The sequence below is a fragment of the Pyrus communis genome, chromosome 7, assembly GCF_963583255.1.
Source record: "Pyrus communis chromosome 7, drPyrComm1.1, whole genome shotgun sequence".
Classification (NCBI taxonomy): domain Eukaryota; kingdom Viridiplantae; phylum Streptophyta; class Magnoliopsida; order Rosales; family Rosaceae; genus Pyrus; species Pyrus communis.
In genome coordinates, this window is record NC_084809.1 from 6,880,773 (window position 1) to 6,903,202 (window position 22,430).

The window sequence follows — 22,430 nt, forward strand, 5'->3', positions numbered from 1 at the left end:
CTCGAGTTCAAGTCTTCCTATTCGAAAATTCTAAATTATACAAGTTTAGAATATTGCTTGTTATCGATTTAACGACAGATTGGAGGAAGGACGTTAGAAGAGATGAGAAAAAAAATGTACAGTGAAGGGTACACAAAACGAAAACCAAAACTAATCCAAATTTCTCTTTCGAGATTTTGTTTTCATTCATGCATTCTTTATTCTTTTACCGCCTGTCTTATTCCCTCGTTTCTTTTATATACTTTCTCCGTATCTCAAGCAAAACAAGTGAAAACTAAAAACAAATATGGTTATCAAACGAACCAACCGTACTCTCAGTTTTTGGCAACATCAATGGAGAAACCAATTATGCTTATAGGAAACGCATATAATTTACACTCAGTGGTACTCTGAAGATACACCTACAGCATGATCTTCATTACATAACATTTATACAGAGTTATATACACCTCTACAAAAAATTTCAAGACATTCTCAGACTAACTGGTAAGTGCACACGCTCTCTATCTCCGATTATCAAGAGTCTTTCGTATTTTCTTCGATCTCCCTCTGTGCGTAGAATGTCAAAGCAGCCATCAACTCTGATAAAATGAACAAATAATCTTTCATCCTTCAAGGAATCGGGTTTATTAGCTTGCAATCTTGTACCAACACCGAGGAGATGAAAGATTCATTCATCTCAGCAGAGTTCAAAAAATGGATGATTTTGGCACTACATGGTTCTTAATCCCGACCTACATACTACAAACAATGGAGGAAAAAATTTTGAGGTGGAAGCGGGAGGCAGACACTATCTACAAACAAAAGCAGAGGGTATGTACCGAAGGCCATCATTTCTCTTGTTTTGCTTGGCAGATGATCGTAAAGTATTTGATCCGACAAGTGATGGCAGCCAGTCTCCCAGTATACACACACACATGAATACGTTCTCTGTGGCCCAATACGCAGTATTCCTGAAAGAATAGCAAAATGGGTTGTGTTAAACCATTTCTGAAACAGCTGAAAACAGCGTGGTGCAGACGTTATGACATATTTTGACATGTGCAGAAGAGAAATGCTATAAAATTACCATGGTTTGAAGTTGGGAAAATATGGATAGAACTAGTCTCTCAACCAGGTCAAGGCAGGGCCCGGGCAGCTCAGTGTTAATTGGAGAGCCCATGACACTATGGACATCAATCCACAAAAAACCACATCAATAGGAATCCCTCTCGATTAACCACCACATCAATAGGAATCCCTCTCGATTAACCAGACTCAAAGAAACGTGCCACTGCTGAATACAGCTGGTCTTCTTCAAATGGCTTTGACACATAACCATCCATCCCACATTTTATGCACTCTTCATTTGAAGCCTGAATCACATCAGCCGTCATAGCCAATATTGGCGTGTGCCAATTTACGACATTGCCAAACATCTCAACTGATGCTTCCCCAGCTGCAATTTTCTCATTTACCTCACTTTCAATACCACGGATGATCCGAGTTGCTTCAAACCTGCATGATTATAGACAGTTAAAAACTAAAGATTCCTTTGATTAGAGAATGAGGAGTCGGCAGATTCATTACCCATCCATTTCTGGCATCTGGAGATCCATAAAGCAAGCATCAAAGTTGTGGGGTGGCTTAAGCTTCAACAAAGCAGCCTTTCCACTCTCCACACAGGTGACAATTGCTCCATACTTCTTTAAAGCACCTTCTGCCACTCTTCTGTTCACTACATTGTCATCCACCACCAAAATTCTCTTCTCTCTTAGTAACTTTCCAAGAGTTGGCTTGTTTGCATTTAGAAGCCTCTTCTTACGACTTCCAAGGGCTTCTTGAAAGCAAGCAATTAAGACACTTAACCGAAGTGGCTTCGTCAATACTTTATCTACAAGACCTAAAGATGTTACTACATTGCGTTCAACAGGAGTGATGGAAGTAGCCACGAGAAGTATCTTCGGAAGGTTTATGAGCGATTCCACGTTGTTGTTTTTCCTGTGCCCTTTAAGTGACTGATGCAATATAATACCAGTTTCTTTATCCCAAACATCTTTGTCAATAAGAACCATGGCCAACGGTGTGGAAAGACTGCACGAAAAACAGTTAACAATGCATTAGAAACATCAAACCCAAATTCTACTGTTATTAATCAAAACATTCTCTTATTAGTATCAATTACCTTTTCCTTGTATAATTTAAATAAAGTCGTAGAGTAGTATGAAGAATAAGTATCTAGTTTCTTCTTGTCTCAAATCACTTTTTAAGAAAAGTTGTTTAAGGTGGTGTACACGTACCAAATCACTTTCTTAGAGAAGTTATGGAAAGTGAAAAAAAAAATTGTAAAGCTGTGAAGTGGTTGATTCCATGAATTCTTATCATACGAGGAGAATCCTTTTATCATGTTCACGGTAATTAAATGCTACAGAAGTATATTAAGACCTCGAGTCTTCAATGATTTGTTTCAGGACATAAAACCGACTACAAACATAAACTATACTTGAAAAGATAAAATTCACCTGGTGTTGCCAGCACTAGATAAATAAGAGCACGCTGATTCCAGACAGGACGCTGTATCCACAGATATTCCCAATCTCCGCATATGGTATTTCGTGACCTCAGTTCGGATGGTTTTATTATCTATTACCAATGCTCTCAGTCCTTGATACTCTGAGACAGCTGGTTCATACTGGTGCCGCTTTGTCTCCAGGGAACTTAATTCTCCCTTCCCAAAAGTTCCCACAAATGAAAAGGTACTTCCAGTGCCAGGTTCACTTACAAACCCTATCTCCCCACTCATGAGATCTACCAGACGTTTGCTAATGCTCAATCCTATTCCAGTACCACCATAAGTTCTAGAAGTGGAGCTATCAGCCTGCATAAAAGGTGTGAAGATGCGATTTTGTGCATCTAGAGGAATTCCTACACCTGTATCCTCAACTGTTACAAGTAATTTGATCATATCAGATTTCTCCAGTATTGTGCTGCGTAATGATTTAAAACCTTCCCAGCTTTTCCATCTATTGACAACAGGGAAGCCACTCAATGTATTGTAAGTTTTGTTTGAGACATCTCCAACTAAGTTCAAGCCTTGTCTTAGAACTTCATCCATAAGATCAGGTGGGGCCCTCACTTCATCCACCAGATGCACCGAGACAAATATGTGTCCTTTGTCATGGGTGAACTACAGTTTAAACAAGTTAACAGACAATTAGCACAACGAGTACGTAATAAAACCTGTAAACAGTTTCTAAAAGTGAAACAATTACTATAAATTACAGATAGTTCTAAGCATAACCATCTAACCGTGTACAAGTCCCAACTATATAGTTTATTTCAGTTAGCACCTGGTAGCCTTTCATTTCAATATAGGGACAGAAAATAGGGAAGCTTTTATCAACAAACCAGTATTAAGAAACGTATCTAACCTTAATTGAATTCCCAACAAGATTTGTGATTATCTGCCGAAAGCGTCCAGAATCACCGATGACAACTTCAGGTACCATATTGGAGACATAAGCAGCCAACTTTTATCACGCAAAACAAAACCCAAACCACAAGAACTGATATAAGTAACAACTACAGAAAAATACATCAAATACGATGGTTAAATTTTGTTTTTACCTCGATCCCCTTCTCATTGGATTTTCCTGAGTTAAGTGATAGAACATTATCAAGCACTGACCGCAGATCAAAAGGAACAGTTTCAAGTTCCAGCCTGCCTGATTCAATTTTGGCCTGATCAAGAACCTCATTTATCAGCGATATCAGTTCTCTCCCGCTAGCATGAGCAGTCTCCGCGTAGTCCTGTTGGTTTGGACCTAGATCGGTGTCCATCAGCATTTGCAGCATGCCTGGATTTTGATTGAAATATCATCAGATTACGTAACCTTGAAAGTTTTGTGCGAAACCGAATGATGCACTAAAGAACATCTAAGTTACCTAAAACACCATTCATTGGTGTCCTGATCTCATGGGAAACAGTTGCAAGGAACTGCAAAAGAGAGATGTTCAGCCACGGGTAGATCAAGAAACATCATGTAATACAGTAATAGACAAATAAGTAAACTATTAGGTTTATTTTTTCATTTCAGACGGGTCCGAGACTAAATTTCATGAGAGAACCTTCCAGTCATAGGAAACTCTTATAGCTAATGAACAAAATATACCTGTGATTTGGCCACATCTGCAGCTTCTGCACGAACTTTGAGTTCCATCATCTCACGATAGTCTGCCTCCACTTTCGCTATTCGGCTTATGGCCGCATGAAAAATATGACTAACTAGGAAGGTAATGACTAGGACTCCTATTGATGCACTTGCTGCTGTCAAAGGAAACGGAGGTTTGTGCTTAAACCTGCAACCGAAAGAGTACTGTATTGGATTGGAGGAAAAGAAAAAGAAGAGTAATTCCACATATTTGGGCTGATATATATATATATATATATATATATATATATATATAATTAACGTTGTATGAAATCCAACCTGCAGTGCATTTCATGTTTGCGTTGTGGATCCCCAAAATCCAGATTGCTAATGTGCAACAGGCCAGTATCAATAACATCAGTACCATACATGTTGATTGGAGCAGATGAATTAGTTGTATCATAAACATTCACAACAATTGTTTGCTTGCTGGCAAGTTGGTGCAAGAGCTTCTCCACCAGTGACGGTACATCGTATGATGCACCTAGATACCTATTTATGAAAGCACCAGTACAAGAATTTCAGCCTGTAGATATTAAATGCAAAATAATTCAGAAAGCACAAGTCACGGCCATGTACTAGAAATCCAGAAAATTCCATGGTTACAAAATTACCCCACAGTAGCTTGAATTCGTTGCTCTGGTGTGGAATCTGGAGGCAAATCAGCATTATAGACGGCGAATGTGAGTACAACTCCCAGGTGATTGGATTTCAATAGCTTAAACGGGGAGGTCAATACTCCCTTTCCAGTTGCCCTTGCTCGCAAGATGTTCTCACGGTCTTCCTATATAATTAGCAGTATTTCACATTAGCATTATGAGAATGGTTACTGGATATCGAATATGCCCTTGCAAGTATGACTTGTAGAAGTAAACTTTTTAAGCGGTTGATAAAGTTTTGAATTGTGTGGGGAGAAGTGTGGTCCAGTGACATTGAAATTATCAATGTACCATCTCTCCATTCTTGTACAGGTTTAATTTGACACGAAAACAAGAAGGGAGGTGAAGGTAGTAATGGTTTAGTCTGAGGCATTGGCACAGATAAAGTGGCTCATAAACAAAAAATTAACAAAAGCAGCAAGAAGAGAAGGGAGAGAGGGAGAGCGTATATCTAAGCCAAAGCTAAAATAAGGACGAACCTTTCCGGACATCATGTCAATAGAGACAATGTGGGAGACAGTTTCTTGAGAAAATATCACGGGTGCATATTCATCTTGAACAGGCGCAGGGGCCAAGCTTTCTGTAATAAAATCTTGGACTAGAGTCTGGTCCTCAGTTTCCATTTTTTTTATTATCCATCCATGTTCCTTCTCAAATTGTTCCCTCTCAGCATGAGTAACTTTCAAAGCATAAGCAACACCACTCGTAAGGGGTCTCTCAAAAGCTGTTCGCTCTGTATATTCACCAAATGTTTTCTGTGGAAAGTAAGAAATGTACAAGGTTAAACCATTTCATAACCCAATAGAGTTGCACAAGGGTAAAGTTACTGATTAGTTTTTCCTTTCCTTACTTTTCAGTATAATATAAATTATAAAATCCTTGAATTGCATGCTCCAAGCGCCTATTAAGTTGGCTTATCTAGGGGGACAAATGACTTACCTAAAGGTAGATATGAAAATTACCTGATCAATTGCCGTAGGTTGTTTCCCATGGTGAAAGGTGGAGACCAGAATAGCTAAAGCATGAACATGATTCAGGCTCACATTAAACTGATCCTGCAACATCCGGGCTCGTTCATCGCACATGTTGGCAAGTGTTTCTTCCCTCCACAAATGATCTCTTGCACACAAGTGCCACCATAACCACAATGATGTAATGAAACCAAATATGATAAATACTAAAAGTAGATTCTTCCTCCAAGTGCCAGCAACCTTAGGAGGCTTTGGGTCTTGCTGTTGCTGTTTCTCTGGCTGCTTCCTCCGAGGCAATGGCTGCTCTTTAACCTTTTGAACCAACTTCTGTTTTTTATTCCTCCACAATTTCATAGAAAAACCAGACAGTTTGTAACACATGATCATTCCAACAAACGCCCACCAACATTGTATTACCAGAGTACAAAGCATCTGAGAGTTCTCTTTTGCACACTCCTCCTGCACCACCGAATCCAAATTGTTATAATCAGAGAAAAAACACAACCAAAACACTTAGTTATTTTGAACCATCTCTGATGAGTTTTGGTTTGCATTTGTTTTTTCCAGACTAATAACATGGATACAAACTATTTAAATTAAATAGTAGAGTTTTTGCACAGAAAAGCCATCCCAATTACATCTTCACACACCAAAACACACAAATTAGGATTATAGTGTGCATATCAGACATATGGTCCTGGCATGGCATCACAGCACCAACTCAAATAAGAAAAGAAAAAACCAATTGTGAATCCTACAGGAAATCTGTCAAAGAATATTTCTTCATTTGATCATTCGACTCTTCATACATATTCAGTTTTTGAGCTTTTCCAGAGTTGAACCTTGCTAACATTTTCTGTTTCCCCCTTTAATGTGTACGGAAAGGGGTTGACGTGACTCACGTAAAGTACTCAGTAGCTATAACATCTATGCTAATAATGGAACCTAAATTGTAACATTGACAATTTGACACATCCATAGTTCAGTCTAAGCATCAAAGTTATACCTTTTCACAAATCCTATTAGCTGAAACTGTAGATTGCACAGTGCATGTTGGGGATGTGTCCTCCAGCAATGATACATCACACTTCCTGCGGATGTTCTCATCTTGAACCAGGCATTGGTCCTTGGCTTCTTCATTTTCTGCTGCCCATTTATGTCGCTTCTGAAACTCCTCATCTGAACATAGCACCTTCAGATAACAGGAAATGACATTACCAAACATCATACCCGGTCCTGGTTCTTTGGTACATTCAAGGGATGCTATCTGTAACACATGGAGACTAGTGAGAAGAAGTAGAAAAATGGGGGCACATAAAAGCTTTTTCTCGTAACTATGCAGGTTTCCCCTCTTAATACACAGAGACGGTCTCAAGTACCTTGCATATGATAACTTATCATCTGACCGGAAAAATAAGTGGTGAAATCAATCGATCAAAAGTTCACTATTCAATTACTATGGTTTACTAGAAAAGTAAAGCTAAAGCATCATAAAATAACGCTATAACGGATAGTTGATACACAATCTTTTTGGGCGGACTATATATCCTACATATGTGGAGTATTGAACTACAATAGATTCATCAAATTATGTCAGCTGACAGTTATCGAAAAACCAGTAATCCATCATAAATCTGAATTCGGAACAGGAAGAATACTAAGTATATGGATACGGCTCGAAACTACTTGTATTAAAGGGATTAATCGATTAAGCTAGAACAAATACACAAAAGATAACAAAATTGATTTTAATCCAACTTCTGGATATCCAAAAACCAGAAGAGAAGACAATTTCTTGAATTCAGTTAACATGTTTTCGCTTCGCTCGAATTCAAAGCGGTCTGTCCAGTCCAATTCATAACCAAAACAAGAAATTTCTAAAGAAAAGCACTTTATCAACCATTAGAAGCTGCAAAACCAAACAAACTAAAGGAGAAAAGCAAAAGCAAGTGCTTATAGATGCAAGTTTAAGAAGAACCATGAGCACATCACCTGATCTGATTCAGAGAACAACGAAGCGAAAGCGAGAAGTTGGGACTTGCTGACATTGAAATGCTGCTGCAGGATGCAAGCTTTCTCTCCACCCATATCTGGAGCTTTCTCTCTCATCCCCAAACTTCCATCATTGAAACTCAAGAAACCCCAAATGATTGTTACAAAACCCAGAAGCCCCAGAAATAGGACCTTTCCTCTCCATCTTCTGGTACAGCTAGTCCCATGCAAAGTCTCCATTGCCTTGTTCAAGTCAAGATTGAAGGGCAATCTGCCATTAAAACCAGAGGATACCCTACAATTCAGATACATGCTAATGTAACTCCACGGAGATTTCTGAAAGCTTCAGCACAACTAGTCATCAAAATCTGACCACCAAATGCTGAAAACCCAGTAAAATCTTCAGCAAACCCAGCAAACTTTCAGCAAACCCAGTTCAGGAAACACATCAAGAACAATGCTTTACTGAAAAATCTGAAAAAAGATGTGAAATTTCATCGAACCCACTTCAACCTTCAGGAACCGAGCTCCAAATTCCACTGCCTTTTCACTTTCAAGTTCAAATCTTTACATCTGGGAAGCATGAAAAACCCATCAAATTTACTACTTTTTTTCTCTAAAAGGGGGGCTACCAATCATGCAAACCAACAAGTTGATGAGCCAAAGCACTGTTATTATTTGGGCAACCTGTGAAGATATCATTAAGGAGATAAGAGGAAACAAATAGCCTTTCTTGCTCTTTCTAGTTTCTACCACCCACAATTCTGTGAACCCAAAAAGGAGCATCAAGAGTGATGCATTTTCTATTTGCAAAAATTGGTAAAAGCACTCACTTTTTTAAATTCAATCAAACATACTATTTTTTTTAATTTTACTATATTACCCTTTGAATATCAAGTCTAGAGACATCCGATTTAATTTAGAGAACTTTAACGAAATACTTTTGATACTGTTTACTTTAAAGAAAAATCACATTTTTACACTAAAAAGTCAATCCTGGTACTATTCACTTTACCTTTTATTTTGTTCTTATCGTTAAAACTCAAAGTTTTCAAACATTTTTTCATTAGTTTTCCTTTTTAATTTAATGACGTCGTAACGATCATTCAGCAATTATATTTTAGGCCATAACGACACTATAACAACACTCTAACAGTCCATAGAGACCGCCCTGGGTTGCATGTTACTCGATTTTGTTGATGTTATTACCGTGTCATTATAGCGTTAAATTATTGTCGTTATGATATCAGATTGTTGTTGTTGCAGTGTCGTTATAACGTCATTAAATTGACTTAGATGTCTCTCTAGAAGATCAAATTCGTAACACCACATGCTAAAATAAGCATTCAGAATGTGAGTGTTTTTCATTTGAGAAAGCACCGTTAGTGCTATTGGCAATTTTTCTCACAGACTAAAAAAACCCTGCACCCAAAATAAAGGAAAATTTGATTGGACCGGTGTTGGTTTCTCTAGAATTCCAACTGGAACCAATTATCAGAGTGAGAAAATATGGCTTCTTTCCTCTTTTCTAAACCCACAGATCGGGTGGCGGTTTTAGACACGACATAGTATATAACTCAAAACAAGCACAAATATTTATAGAATTTTAACTTAACTAAATAATGAATTAAATGACTCAAAACTTGCAGTGTTTGGCGATTTCAAACATGTTATATGACTCAAAACTCGTTAAAATATCCACACTATGTAGCCAATTTTCGAATTCGACATATTACACGACTCGAAAATCGGACAAGTAGGGACCCACAATCACTTCCTTATTCTCACTATTCAGGTTGGCGTCAAGCATTTTGATTTGAGGTTTGGGGACATCATTATCTCATCATCTAGTGGGGGAAGCTTTAGAAAAACCCAACATTACCAAAAATACCATAATAATAAACACAGGTTTTCCAATATTCACTATTTTTTTTTTTTACAACGAACTTAATCTTACAATGAACTAATAATAATGTAGTTTAAATCTACCTTTGACGAGATTTAAACATAAAACATTACCGCACTTACAAATCAAGAAAAATATTATTAAATCGTAATACTAAATAACATTATTTAAAGCTATTTAATTTATTAATTTCCCCTTCTTTTTCTTTTCTGGGGACTCTCTTACTTTTTGTAAGAGTTGACTGCACCCTTCAGTGTTTAAAGATGTGTCTGCTCACCGCTGCGATGCAGATCTACGGACTTACAATATATAATATATTTATGTATATATATACACACGTATTGCTATTTACGCATCTTTTTTTCCTTTCTTCACATTAATTTTTGTTATTTGATAATTGTTAATTCGTCCAATCCGACAGCTAAATATTGAGAGGTGTGTGCGGACAGCACCAATCTCTATATTTATTTTGTGAGAGAGAGGATAAGCTTCCACTCAAACTTCCTAGTTTCTTTTTCCATTTTTTCCTCTTTCTTTTGTGGACACTACTTGGCTGCCGAAAGTACACGTATTCAAATAATTAAAATTGTAGACACAGATTGGACACGTGTCCAAATATAATTGAGTACAACAAGAGTTGTTGCTGAACTTTCAGCAGTTACGTAGTGTCCTTCTTTTGTTTCTTCGGAATAATATGACAAAAACAAAACAAATTTTGAAATTTAAGTTCTAGTATTGTTTTATTTTACCGTTCACGTTATTTGGTGATAGAAAATATGAAATTTAAAAATTTTAAAAATTTGTGCAAGTCTAGTATTTTAGAATAAAAGGGGCAAGTAAATGGGGGAAAGAGTTAATGGGTACACCATTTGTGTAAAGATTCTTAATTAAATTAAGGGTGTATTTTAATGATGTGGGCATCTACATGAAAATGTTTGCCGGCATACCCTACCCGTCCAATGCAATACAATGGAATAATTTGATTAAAACAAAAACCACTGTTTTAGTGTAATAAAAAAAATTAAAAACATGATTAGTTTGACCATCATTAGAAGCTATTTTATTTTTCTTTAAGTATTAATACGGTCTATTCACACTTATTTTTTTTCTCTCGCACATCTTTATCAATTTTTTTTATCATTGATCTTCTTCAATCCAACGGTCGAGAAGAGAGGAGTGTGTAAGAAGTAAAAATAGATATGTTTATAGCATTACTCAAAAAAATGGTCTATACCAAAAGGGTGGTGCTATCCACACACCTATTTTTATCTCTCACATATTTCTCTCAATTTCCGACCTTCTGATTAAATGAATTGAAAAATATCAATAGATAAAAATTAACAGTAATGTGTAAAAAGTAAAAAGTAATGTGCCAAAAACGCTACCCTACCAAAAAAAAGTCATCAAACTCTTCCATATTGTACAACTCTTTCCCCTACTTTTTTGGCCTTACTAGTATCTATTTTGAGTAAACAAGCAGATATCATAGGTCTTATCTTCGGAAGTGGACAAGATATGATATTCTTCAGGCATTGACCTTGTCCATTTTATTTTTACCTTCTTTTCACCTTAGTTTGTATTTTTCTTCTTTGGCTTTGTTTGTTTTTAAAATCTATGTCAATAATTCAAGTGATTAAAAACATCTACCGACACGTGTACGGTCATGTTTCAATTGCTCCCTCCTTTAAGAGCAATTGTATCAATAAAAATTGTGCTTGTTTGTCGAATATTAACAACTTTAGACATATTTTATGCGTAATTTACATGTATCAAAAGTCGGCTCATGCTTCTCTTTATTTCATGTTTTTTTGTGATTGAGGAATAATAACTATGCTTATTTTGTTTTTCTCTACATATCATATTTAATCATATTCGTTATTTTCGTTTGACTTATCTAATCTAACCGTTAAAAAAAAGAAAAATATGTAGGAGCCGAAGAGAAGAAAAAATTATGTGATCATCATTACACTCTGTAATATTCAATCTAACAATTAGCAAAATACTTTTCTTAAATAGCACGAAATGGTGACTTAAAATCCTCTTTTCCACATTATTTTTCATGGGTAAGCGGCTAAAATTCTTTTTATTCATATTATTTTCACGAGTGAGCGGCTAAGAATTGATGCGCATAAGAGCATCAGTGGAGCTAGGGTAAAGGTCGATTTAAGTTCAAACATCCTTGTAGTAAGGATTAAAATATAATTAAAAAGGAAAGAAGAAGGGAGATGCTTGAAGCCACTTTGACATAATGGCATCAAGTGCTTCACTGTTGGAAATGCATCCTCATAGTATATGGGCAACACATTTTAAAGGCTCAATTATTACTTCATGACTTGGACCCACCACCAAGTCTATGAGTCTATGAGTCTATGTGTATGTGTGTGTAATGTATTATTCTTCTCCCAATGAAGATTTACTTTGATGGGCACTCTTGTTAATGATTTTAACTATTGATTTCTAACCTTTTTTATTCCTAGGTAATATGAGAGATGTTGGACTCTTTTTAATCATATGACAACTGTTTGTTATGCATCATACACTGCACAAAGCATTAGCAAAAGATATTATTATACAATTTGCATATTTTGTCTTCGATTGTAAGAGTTTGTTCGGTATCTAACTTGATAATGAAATTCAAAATTTTGATTTTTTTTCCTAAAAACACATGTTTTGATTTAAAATTTTTAAATTTAAAACCTTGTTTGGTATGTAACTTTTCTAAACTAATCAAAAACTAAAAAAGTTAAGTTGAAGAGTTCGACAGAGCCTTTTTTCCCGTAGTAGATTATGATCTTCTTGTTGGTGTTTTGGGCTTGAATGGTGACCTGGATCTCTGGTGAGATGGCGGAGGAAGGAGACAACACCGTCAAGTTGAATCCTCTGAATGCAATGTTATGGATTGAGTAGTTGAGGACTTGGGGTGGACCACAAGATAGAAGATGTAGACGGAGGCGGCGGAGAGGAGGATGAGGGCGGAAGAGCTAGCATAACATTTCTCTCATTGTTACGTGGACTTCTAAACTTATTTTGCATCTTAAACAAAAACCGAAAACCAAGCCAACTCTATATATATATTTATACAAAGTTGATGCTAAAAAATATGAATAATAATGCAGACGTGAATTAGACTAGTTGATTAAAGCATAATGTTCGTCACATTACAACTATGTTTTATATCTATTTATAAATTAGAGTAATTTCGAATATAGTCATAAACAAAGATAATTCATACTGACTATTACCCTTCTAGTCATCTCTATTTTTGGTTATCGACTTCTACATAGTTCACTACAAAAATATAAAATAAAATAAATAAATAAACAAATTCTAGGTGGTTATTTTATTTTGCAACTGCTTTAGCAACTAAACCTTTCACCACAGAGCATCAAATTCCCAACTAATCTGCTCTGAACGAAAAATAGGTTACTCAACCGCACATGGCTTTAGCGGCGGACTAGGCTCCAAACTCCAAATCCTCGGCTCCGATTTTGAGCTCAGATCGTCGAGGGTCGCGACGAGAAGAAGTGGGGGCCACGACAGCTGCTTCTGACAAGTAACATTTCCATCTTTTCCGACTTTTGCTCGCACCCTATCAAACTCCCCCGAGGAAAAACCCGGGAAGAATCTAAAGGCGACACGTCATCAGCGTCGTAAACGGGTCCCGCCACGTTTCTGTTCGGTCATAGCTTAAAACCGTATGTATCTACAGCAAGTTTTTGTTTTTTATTCCTCACGAAATTACCAAAAGGCCTCTCTAGTCTACTTTTCTTGGGCCACAACTTTGCTATTTTAGTTCAAGTACGAGGGTAACATTGTAGTTTCATGTCGAGTGGCCAAACGCATGTGTCTGTTGCGCTAGAAACAAATACGAACAGAAGGTGATGTTGACTTTAGTTTATGAAGCTTTTTTCTTGTCTATTTAAAAATTAGGGGCATTTAGATTTGGATAAAAAAATCAACATAACTATTAAGTTTACAGTTTTACTTTTTCCCTACTATTTTATTTATACTAAATTAAAATCTTCTAATTCCGTACATCTGTTTGTTTGTATTTTTGAATTTTGAATATTTGAAAATTGATTTATTTTCAGTTTACTTAATATCGTTGAACAAATATTTAAGGGTGATTCTGTATAAAATTAATAAAAAATTACAATATTAACAATATATCAACAATATTTATGTTAATTATAAATAGGTCAATTATGTATTATAATACTTCAATGCATTCAAAATATACAAAAATTACAAAATTTACCACCACAGCTAGCACCTACTTAAAATCACCATGTTTCTCATATTTTTTTATTTTTTGAAATAGATCAATATGAATCAGACACTGCATTACAATGTTTGTTTCGTGGTTCTATTTTTTACATTTGGATTCAAATGTTGCGTTGTAGTGTCTGTTTTCTGATTTTGTTTTTTCCATTACCTCATGCGCTTCACACATCGCTCAACTCATGACTTTTACATTTGAATTTAGAAAACTGCAATACATTGTTCGTTTCTTGTTTCTGTATTTTACATTACTTTACATTTGGATTCAGACACTGCAATGTCGTGTCCGTTTTCTAGTTCTTTTTTTTCTTTTTCTTTTTTCATTTTGATTCATACACTACGTTGCAATGTTTATTTCCTGATTCTTTTTTTCCATCACTAGGTTCTTGTCGTCTACTTCCTTTCCAGGAAAGGCCTGCTTGAGCTCCCTCACTTCATGGAAGTCCCTCTTTCCTCTCTCGGTGGTATCTTTCTCATAGGTAAGAGCTTAGTTTCTCTCTACTTTCTTGGCAACTATGACCTTTAATTGGAATCTAGGTGGGAGTCGGCAGCCTGTTTTGACAGATGATATATCATTAATTAGTAAAGATTTTATTGACCTTTGGCCATATAACCTAAAAACTAATATACTAACATAAATTCATGTACAAGACATATGACTTAACTCAAGAAATAAATACATGAATGAGTAATATATCTCTAAGCAAGATATGTACCTAACTAAAAAGTACAAAATATACATATACGCAAGACACATAAATCTCTAAAAATGCTGATTATAAGAAGAAATTTTTTTTGTCATATAGGTTGTTTATAAAAAATAAAATCTATGAGTGGGTCTAGAGCGGCAAGAAGAAGAAGAAGAAGAAGAAGAATAAATAATAAAAAGTAAATGAAATAAGAAAAAATAGTTAAAGAGATTTAATTTCTATAGTAAATTTTATTATTAAAGAGATTGTAACATCCCACATCGTTTAGGGGAATGGATCATGTAAGCCTTATATGTATATTCTCATCTCTATGGATCATGTAAGCCTTATATGTATATTCTCATCTCTATCTAGCACAAGGCATTTTGGGAGCTCACTGGCTTCGTGTTCCGTAGGAACTCTGAAGTTAAGCGAGTTAGAGAATTCTCAGGATGGGTGACCCATTGAGAAGTTCTCATATGAGTTTTCTCTAAAAATTATGTTGCCAGTTGCTTTATCTTGTTTTCATAATTAAATTTGCCATGTTTTATTTGTATGAGCAACCCTGTGAGGATAAATTTAGTGTACATAAACACCGCAACACAATATTATCATCTTACAGATTATGATATAAATAAATGATATGATCCATATGTTCCTTAAGTGCTACAACAATCCACCATGAGAGTCCTATATATGGTGGTGCAAGTTGAATCTCGAATTTAAATTTGACCCAATTAAGTTCAAATAAACTCAATCTAAGTTTCATAAAGAATAGTTGGTGAACAAACATAAATATCTAGCAAGTCGAAACTATGAAATTTAGATTGAGTTTATTTGAACTTAATTGGGTCAAATTTAGATTCGAGATTCAACTTGCACCACTATATCTAGGCGTTTCTTGACTCCCATGGGATTGTTGCGGTAACGTAGTTGAAGAGTTGGTTGAAATTATTGGACATGTTTGTATATGGCATGTACATGATTAGATGTTCACTTTTTAATCCCATGTCCCACTATTGACAACTTGATAGCTTGATGGCGATGGCAATGTCACTTCGGGGAAAAGCCATATGCCCATGCGTTCCTTTGCCCAAAAGCAAAACCCTTAAAACAATCCAAGAAGGTAGTACACTTTTCCAAGCATCTTTCCTACTTGAACACTTATGGTAACCAAAACAAACGAAAACAATCAAGAAATTATGAGAAGCTCCTCTCATGCAGTCAAGGGTGAACCTTTATGCAACGAAAAAGTCGTTAATTTGTGATAGAGAGATCACGAGTTTGAGTCGGGAAAATATTTTTTTTATGTAAAATAAGAATAAAATTGCATACGATAGACGTCTCCTCCCTTCCTCTGATCATAGCAAAACTGAAAACCTTATTAGTTTGAGATCATCCTATAGAGTCACCCGTCGGGACATTTTCTCGATACTCTAGAACATTTGAATACATAATATTCATGGTCTCGTTACTCTAGAACATTTGAATACATAATATTCATGTTGATATGTAAGAATCACTTTTGGAATGTCAAGTTATCCGTGGTAACCAAAGGTAGGACACTTATCCAAGCATCTTTCCTACTTAAGCTTATGGTAACCAAAACAAACGAAACCAATCAAGAAATTATGAGAAGCTGCAGTTGAGGGCGAGCTTTTGTGCAACGGAAAGATTGTTAATTTATGATCGAAACATTATGAGTTCAAATTGTGAAAAAGACTTTTCTGCAAAGCAAGGGAAAGTAGGTTGCGTACGATAAACGTCTTCTCCTTCCTTCCCAACCATTGCAAAGCGGAGAATCTTATTGACTTAGCTTGGGATCACTCTATGTAGTCGCCCGCCAGGACATTTTCTAGTTACTCTAGAACATTTGAATACATAATATTCATGTTGATATGTGAGAATCACTTTTGGAATGTCAAGTTATACGTGTTAAGACGAGATGCTTAATTTATTTGGTTTGCAGAGAATATTTATAGAGAATAACTTTTGGATTATGGTGTTCTACTCCGGTTAATTAAGGTAATTAAGCCTTCAAATAACCAATTTAAATGGATGATTAACTTTAATAATAAAAATGTTCTATCTTTCTAAGAAAGTTGTAGTAGGTTGATCAACTTTTGCGTGGCATGTGAGGGCAGGTGCATGGTGGGGTACGCTGGAAAAAAGATTGTTCTGCAGTCCCATGAATGTTAATCATGATACATAATACGACATTAGGTTATCTTTCTTAATTATTTAGACTTTAATCTAAAAAGATGTCTCAAAGCACTACAAATAATATCCACTTTAAATTACTCCAAAAATCTAATAGCCATTGCTTTGTATGATTTTATAGGCTCCTATAGCCCACTTTAACGTCCACCAAAACATTTTTAGTTGTTGGTAAATGTCCACGAAAATATTTATTAAGGTCTTTTTCATTTCGAGAGCAGCGTACATGTTTCAAATTTATTGTTATTGTAGCAACTCTTAATAATGATACGACGTCATATTAAATAAAATCTACACATAACATTGTATCTTTAACATGTAACATTACGAAAACTATGTAATTGTCATGCAAGTCCTTCTCCCATTTGCTTAAAAAGGCATAGAATTAATTTAGGTGCCAAACGGCTACCGGGCAACATGCTAAGCTTGGAGGTTTGTCAGATTTTTATACTTAATTGTTTGCAGCTCAACAGATTTTCTGTTAATCTCAATTTAAAACGATTACCAAAAATACAAGGATCCAATAGTATTGCATAACCTGAGGGGCTTTTTTTTACTTTTATATTATTAAAAGAGGGGGAGAGTTCAAAATAATTACATTAATTTAAGAGAGTAGAGAGTTTCGAACTTGGAACGCATGAACATAAATTCAACACATTATTTATTAGGATATTGAACCACATGCAACTTGAAAGCCTAAAAATAGGCATCATCTGAAGAGTGGTTAACATTGCAGGGCTTTGAATATGAACCCAATAAACTGCCATTGCAAGTTTGCAACCTAAAATAGATGCCTAATAGGTGAGTGTACAATTTATGTGAAAGGTTTTTTTATTTTTTTATTATTTATTATTTTTTTATGGGTGTTAATTATTTTGTAGGTGAAGTATGATGTCAGTTTGAATGGGTCATTGGCAACATGATATATGAGATCATATTTTTGTATTATTTGAGGCAACATGAAAATGTGTTTCAAATTTGAACTTGATATAATTTAGACAAAATAAATAAAATAAAAATCTTCTGTTATAAAGAAAAATGGGAAAAAATGAGATTAAAAAATAATAATAATAAGAACACCAAGCTTGACGCAAATACTTAGGGAAGGGGAAGGTGAAGATAGGATTTTGAGTGCAATAATAAATAGTCTTAGAGCTCGTCTAAGATTGCTTTTGAAGAAAAGAATGTATGGTCATAAACCTTTTTGTTAAAAATGTTTTTATTAACATTACACTGAAGCATTTATTAAAAATTAAAGTGTTTCTTAAAAAAGCAATGAAGCACTTTCTCGATAAAATGTTTATATCACCCTAAATCACTTATAAGTTTCTTCAAAAGTATAGTTAGAGATGTGTTTTTGGTTGTCAAAAAGTGATTTTGCCGTAACGAAAGAAGTCCCAAACAAATCCTAGAACCACTTGAGCTACAACTTTTGCACCTTGCCTATATATGCATATGTAGCACTTTGAATGAATTAGTTGTGAGTACATGATGATAAAACAGTCCCACATTAGTGAAAGGAAAAACATTGCAAGGGCTTATAAGAAGTTGAGTTACTCCTTATATTGCCAATTTGGCTCATTCTTCAATAGGCACGAGGTGAGAGCCCTGGGCTCCTCCATTGCTTGGGAACTTACAGTTTCATATTCTATTTCTATCCCCGATAGTGGTTTTGTGGTACAATCTCAACTTTTATTAACATTAAATTTAAATAATTGAACTATGAAATACAAGTAAAAATCTTATGTTGCAAACCTCAACTTATATTTATTCCTCTCTAACACTATTTATTTTCTAATCTTAAATATTCATACACCCATCATTTTTGTACATGCATTGGTTGTTTACTCACTCATTTATTAATGATTAATTTTAGTTGTCTCCAAAACCATTCAAACTCTTCCAACAACTCAAACAATAATCACATAAAATAAAACACCATGGCTTACCTACCTACCTATTTCAAATATAAATGTCACCCTGGCCTCTTTCCCATTGATGTCATGTCCCAATTATTTTATAACAATAACATAAAGAATAAATACATGTTAGAATACGATAATGATAGTTCAACATTCAAGTTACAACATCGCCCAATCCGTGCACTTGTATGATGTGTTCTTGCAATTATTCTAATTGGATTCGAACTACTAATTTGAAGTGACTTCATTGGTTTTTAAAGGACTAGCTGATGGGTTTGTTATGATAATTTATTATTTCTGGGGTCAGGAGGCATGTCAGCCTCCTCTTTGTCACCATCGTGTCATTCATCATTCACCAACGTTCAAAATCGAACCTAAAATATACTATGTGAAATATGAGCCTGAAATTTGCTCCACCCACTAAACCACCCCGTGGTGTTTTGAAGGATTGATTTATAATACAGGAATTCCCATGGCCAAAAGAATGTCCAAATAGCTAGCTTTCAGGTAATGAGTAGTATTGTTCTAAATTTCACATTACCGGCACCCAATCCATCTTTCATTATTTCATACCAAGTATTAATTAATTAATTAAATGTATTACAAATTTTGTATGCGGATGCTCTTGTTAGTTTTGGTCCGTCTTCTTCTGATAATTTGTCTTGGAGGTAGACTCTTCTTGTTAAGGCGCGTTTAGCTTGGCTTTTGGACTTTAGTAACTTTGTTTTTCGATGGGCTTTTCTTTGTAATTTACTAATTTTTCTTTTCCTATCCGGGTAAAAAAAAAAAAAAAAAAACTTTTAGAATATAATTTAATTAGAGGATAATTCCCCTATGTGATTATATCATCATCCATTAATGTAATGACGTGGTATGACGATCTTACTGAAGTTTTATCTAGTCATGTCAATACGTTGCAAGAATCAGCTCTATTACGCTTACTTAATATGAAGGATCAAGTTGAAAGTGACAAATTTAATTAATCCAAACACAAAGAGCTTGAAAATTCTGGTGTAGTGTCAATGTTGAAGGGCAACGTATCTCTCTAAATTGGGTCAGTCTTCGTACCCAAGTCCATTTTATAGAAGATTTGCAATCTCCAATTTTGTCCTCAACTATATGGATAGTACATGGATATGGACCTATTTATTTATTTGGTCAAAGTTTAGCTTCAAATTCCAACTTTGTAATGCAGCCAAATTGAAGTTCAAGGCTTGACATTTTCTTATGTTGAAGAAGATTGGTCTCGCTTTCATTTTTTATTTGTTATAAGCGATATTATTATAAGTTATATTAAGGAGAAGACAAGAGTTTATGTTTTGAGATACGATGAGTTAGAGAGAAGTGTCATAACCACTAAGGCAATCCTCGATTTATTATTTATTCATAAATTGTTCATTTTTTTTTTGTAACAATACCTTGTTAAATTTGGAATGGAAGACACATTTTCAACACCGGACCCACTTATCTATTCATTCTTGTGTGTTAGTAAATCATTATTTGCTCGTAAATAGAAATTTTGTTAAGGTAACTTACATTTTGCCTTCTCAAATTTTCGTCCAATTTCAATTTCTTACATTTTCTGATTTCATACAATTTCCAATTAAATACAATAGCTCATGTACAAATGTCATACAATTGTTATAAATTTTGTTCAATTGATTATTAAATGATAACGTGGCAGTCAAATTTGTCTTCGTAGACAGAAAACAATATTTTTATGCCAAAAAGCATGAAATGCAATTATGCAAAAGGGTTTTTTTTATTATTTTTATTTTTTTATTTTTATAACTTTAATCATTCAAGAATATTGAAATTTAAAATAAATCTGGTGTTAGATTATATATTGATTATAATCCCTTTGTCACATCCCGGCCCGGGCCCCCAAAAACTTCCCAATGGGTCACCCATCATGGGAATGCTCTCGCACGTTACTCGCTTAACTTAGGAGTTCCTAGAAACAAAACCGTGAGGGCGTGGTCGGGGCCCAAAGTGGACAATATTGTGCTATGGTGGAGTCGAGCCTGAGATGTGGCGGGGGTTCGGGCCGGGATGTGACACCCTTGATGTATCCTTAATTCAAAATAATTATGTGCATTTTATTTAATGTCTCCCATTAAATATTTAAATTTATTAATATAAAATTTTTAATTTATTTTTTTGACCAAAAAAGAGTTTTTTAATTTATTAATTTTATTCAACATTCTTCAAACTTGAAAGACTTAATTAATGTACCTAAATGTTAGTACCGAAATATGTGTACCGAAATGTATTATATTGAACTAATGTATTTAAATGTTAGTACCGAAATGTATGTACCGAAATATATGAACCGAAATGTATTATATTAAATTAATGTACCTAAATGTGTGTACCGAAATGTATTCACCGAAATGTATTATAATGAATTTAATGTACCTAAATGAAGAAGACAAAGTACATCGAAATATATTGTATAACAAAAATTAGTTTATCTAAATGTTTACAACAAAATATATTACACTAAATGAAATGAAAATGAAAATTATAATAAAATAAAATTAATACATTAAAAATTAGAAAAAAAAAAGAAATAATTAAAAAATCAAAATATAATTAATAAATGAGGTTATTAATGTATCAAGGGACTAAAATTAGATTTTGATTTTATTCATAATTTTAATCTAAAAGTCATATTTGTCAAAGATTAAAATGAAGTTTTCTATATGCAAAAACCATGCTATAAATTTAATACCAGCCCTACATCAGCAGCTTAAACAAATACCAACTGCACTCGAGGTCGCGAGATTGATTTTCCCATCCCCATCATCGCTTGTATCTTGATTTTTCCATCCTCATTATAGCTTGTATTTAAAAAAAAAAAAAGAAATTTGTCCTCGTAGATATGTGTACCGAAATGGGGATTAAAATGAGTCTTGCATGTTTATATTCCGACATAACTTTCCTCATGCCAAATGATCACGAAATTTCGGAAGCTGCAATCACACCGGACCAACTCCATGAATTCATCCTCAGCCATTCAATACCGACCGCACTAGATCTTTTGCGTTTTCCGAATGGAACTCTGGTTCCGTCGAACATCCCCAGCAAGATCATCACCTTCACCAAGTCCAAAAGATCAAGCCTATTAAAAAACAACGCTAAAATTATCACTCCAAATGTCTCTGTAAGCTCTACAATTAGGTGTCATGGTATTAGCACCACAATGACGTTCAACGACCTTCATGCTCATCCCAGTCTCCTTACCCATCAATCTTCGTGCTCCCAGTTTCATGGTTTACCGAAATAAAGATAACAAGGCTTTCTCCGGTCACCTTCTCCGGTCACTGACCTAAAGACGGTGCCAAAACAGCGCTGAGCTACGAATAAAGCACGTAGCAAGTTCAGTTATGTTCGGATAAATAGTCGACGAAGTTTTAACTTCTGTCCACTTCTTGAGGTAAACAATGTAATGAAGAAAACAATAATAAAGGACCTCATTCTGTTTACTGCCACATTTTCTCTAAGAACAGTAGGACATACAAGTATATAACAGATTGCTTTAACTATCAAGCTTCATAGATATAGATGCAATAAAAATGGACACAGGGCACACAAGTCATA

The 22,430-nt window shown here is 34.9% G+C and overlaps 1 protein-coding gene across 1 annotated transcript; it reads right to left on the reverse strand.

The window, feature by feature from the left end:
* Positions 1-1,074: 1,074 nt before the first annotated feature.
* Positions 1,075-8,540, reverse strand: LOC137739990 (histidine kinase 2-like). The gene is made up of 14 exons (XM_068479766.1): positions 7,813-8,540; positions 6,827-7,087; positions 5,812-6,279; positions 5,329-5,604; positions 4,805-4,974; positions 4,470-4,682; positions 4,152-4,338; positions 3,925-3,976; positions 3,607-3,836; positions 3,411-3,509; positions 2,502-3,166; positions 1,570-2,073; positions 1,222-1,497; positions 1,075-1,189 (listed from the first exon to the last, which is right to left on the reverse strand). Exons 1-13 carry the CDS (start codon positions 8,122-8,124, stop codon positions 1,248-1,250), a joined length of 3,687 nt encoding a protein of 1,228 aa, XP_068335867.1. The 5' UTR covers positions 8,125-8,540; the 3' UTR covers positions 1,075-1,189; positions 1,222-1,247.
* Positions 8,541-22,430: the final 13,890 nt, after the last annotated feature.

Excerpts from the sequence above, each read along its gene's own strand:
- LOC137739990 (XM_068479766.1), bottom strand. The coding sequence starts at position 8,124 with ATGTATCTGAATTGTAGGGTATCCTCTGGTTTTAATGGCAGATTGCCC. Across the intron at positions 5,605-5,811 it reads AACCTACGGCAATTGATCAG|AAAACATTTGGTGAATATAC; the intron begins GTAATTTTCATA and ends TACTTTCCACAG. Across the intron at positions 1,498-1,569 it reads CAGATGCCAGAAATGGATGG|GTTTGAAGCAACTCGGATCA; the intron begins GTAATGAATCTG and ends ATAATCATGCAG.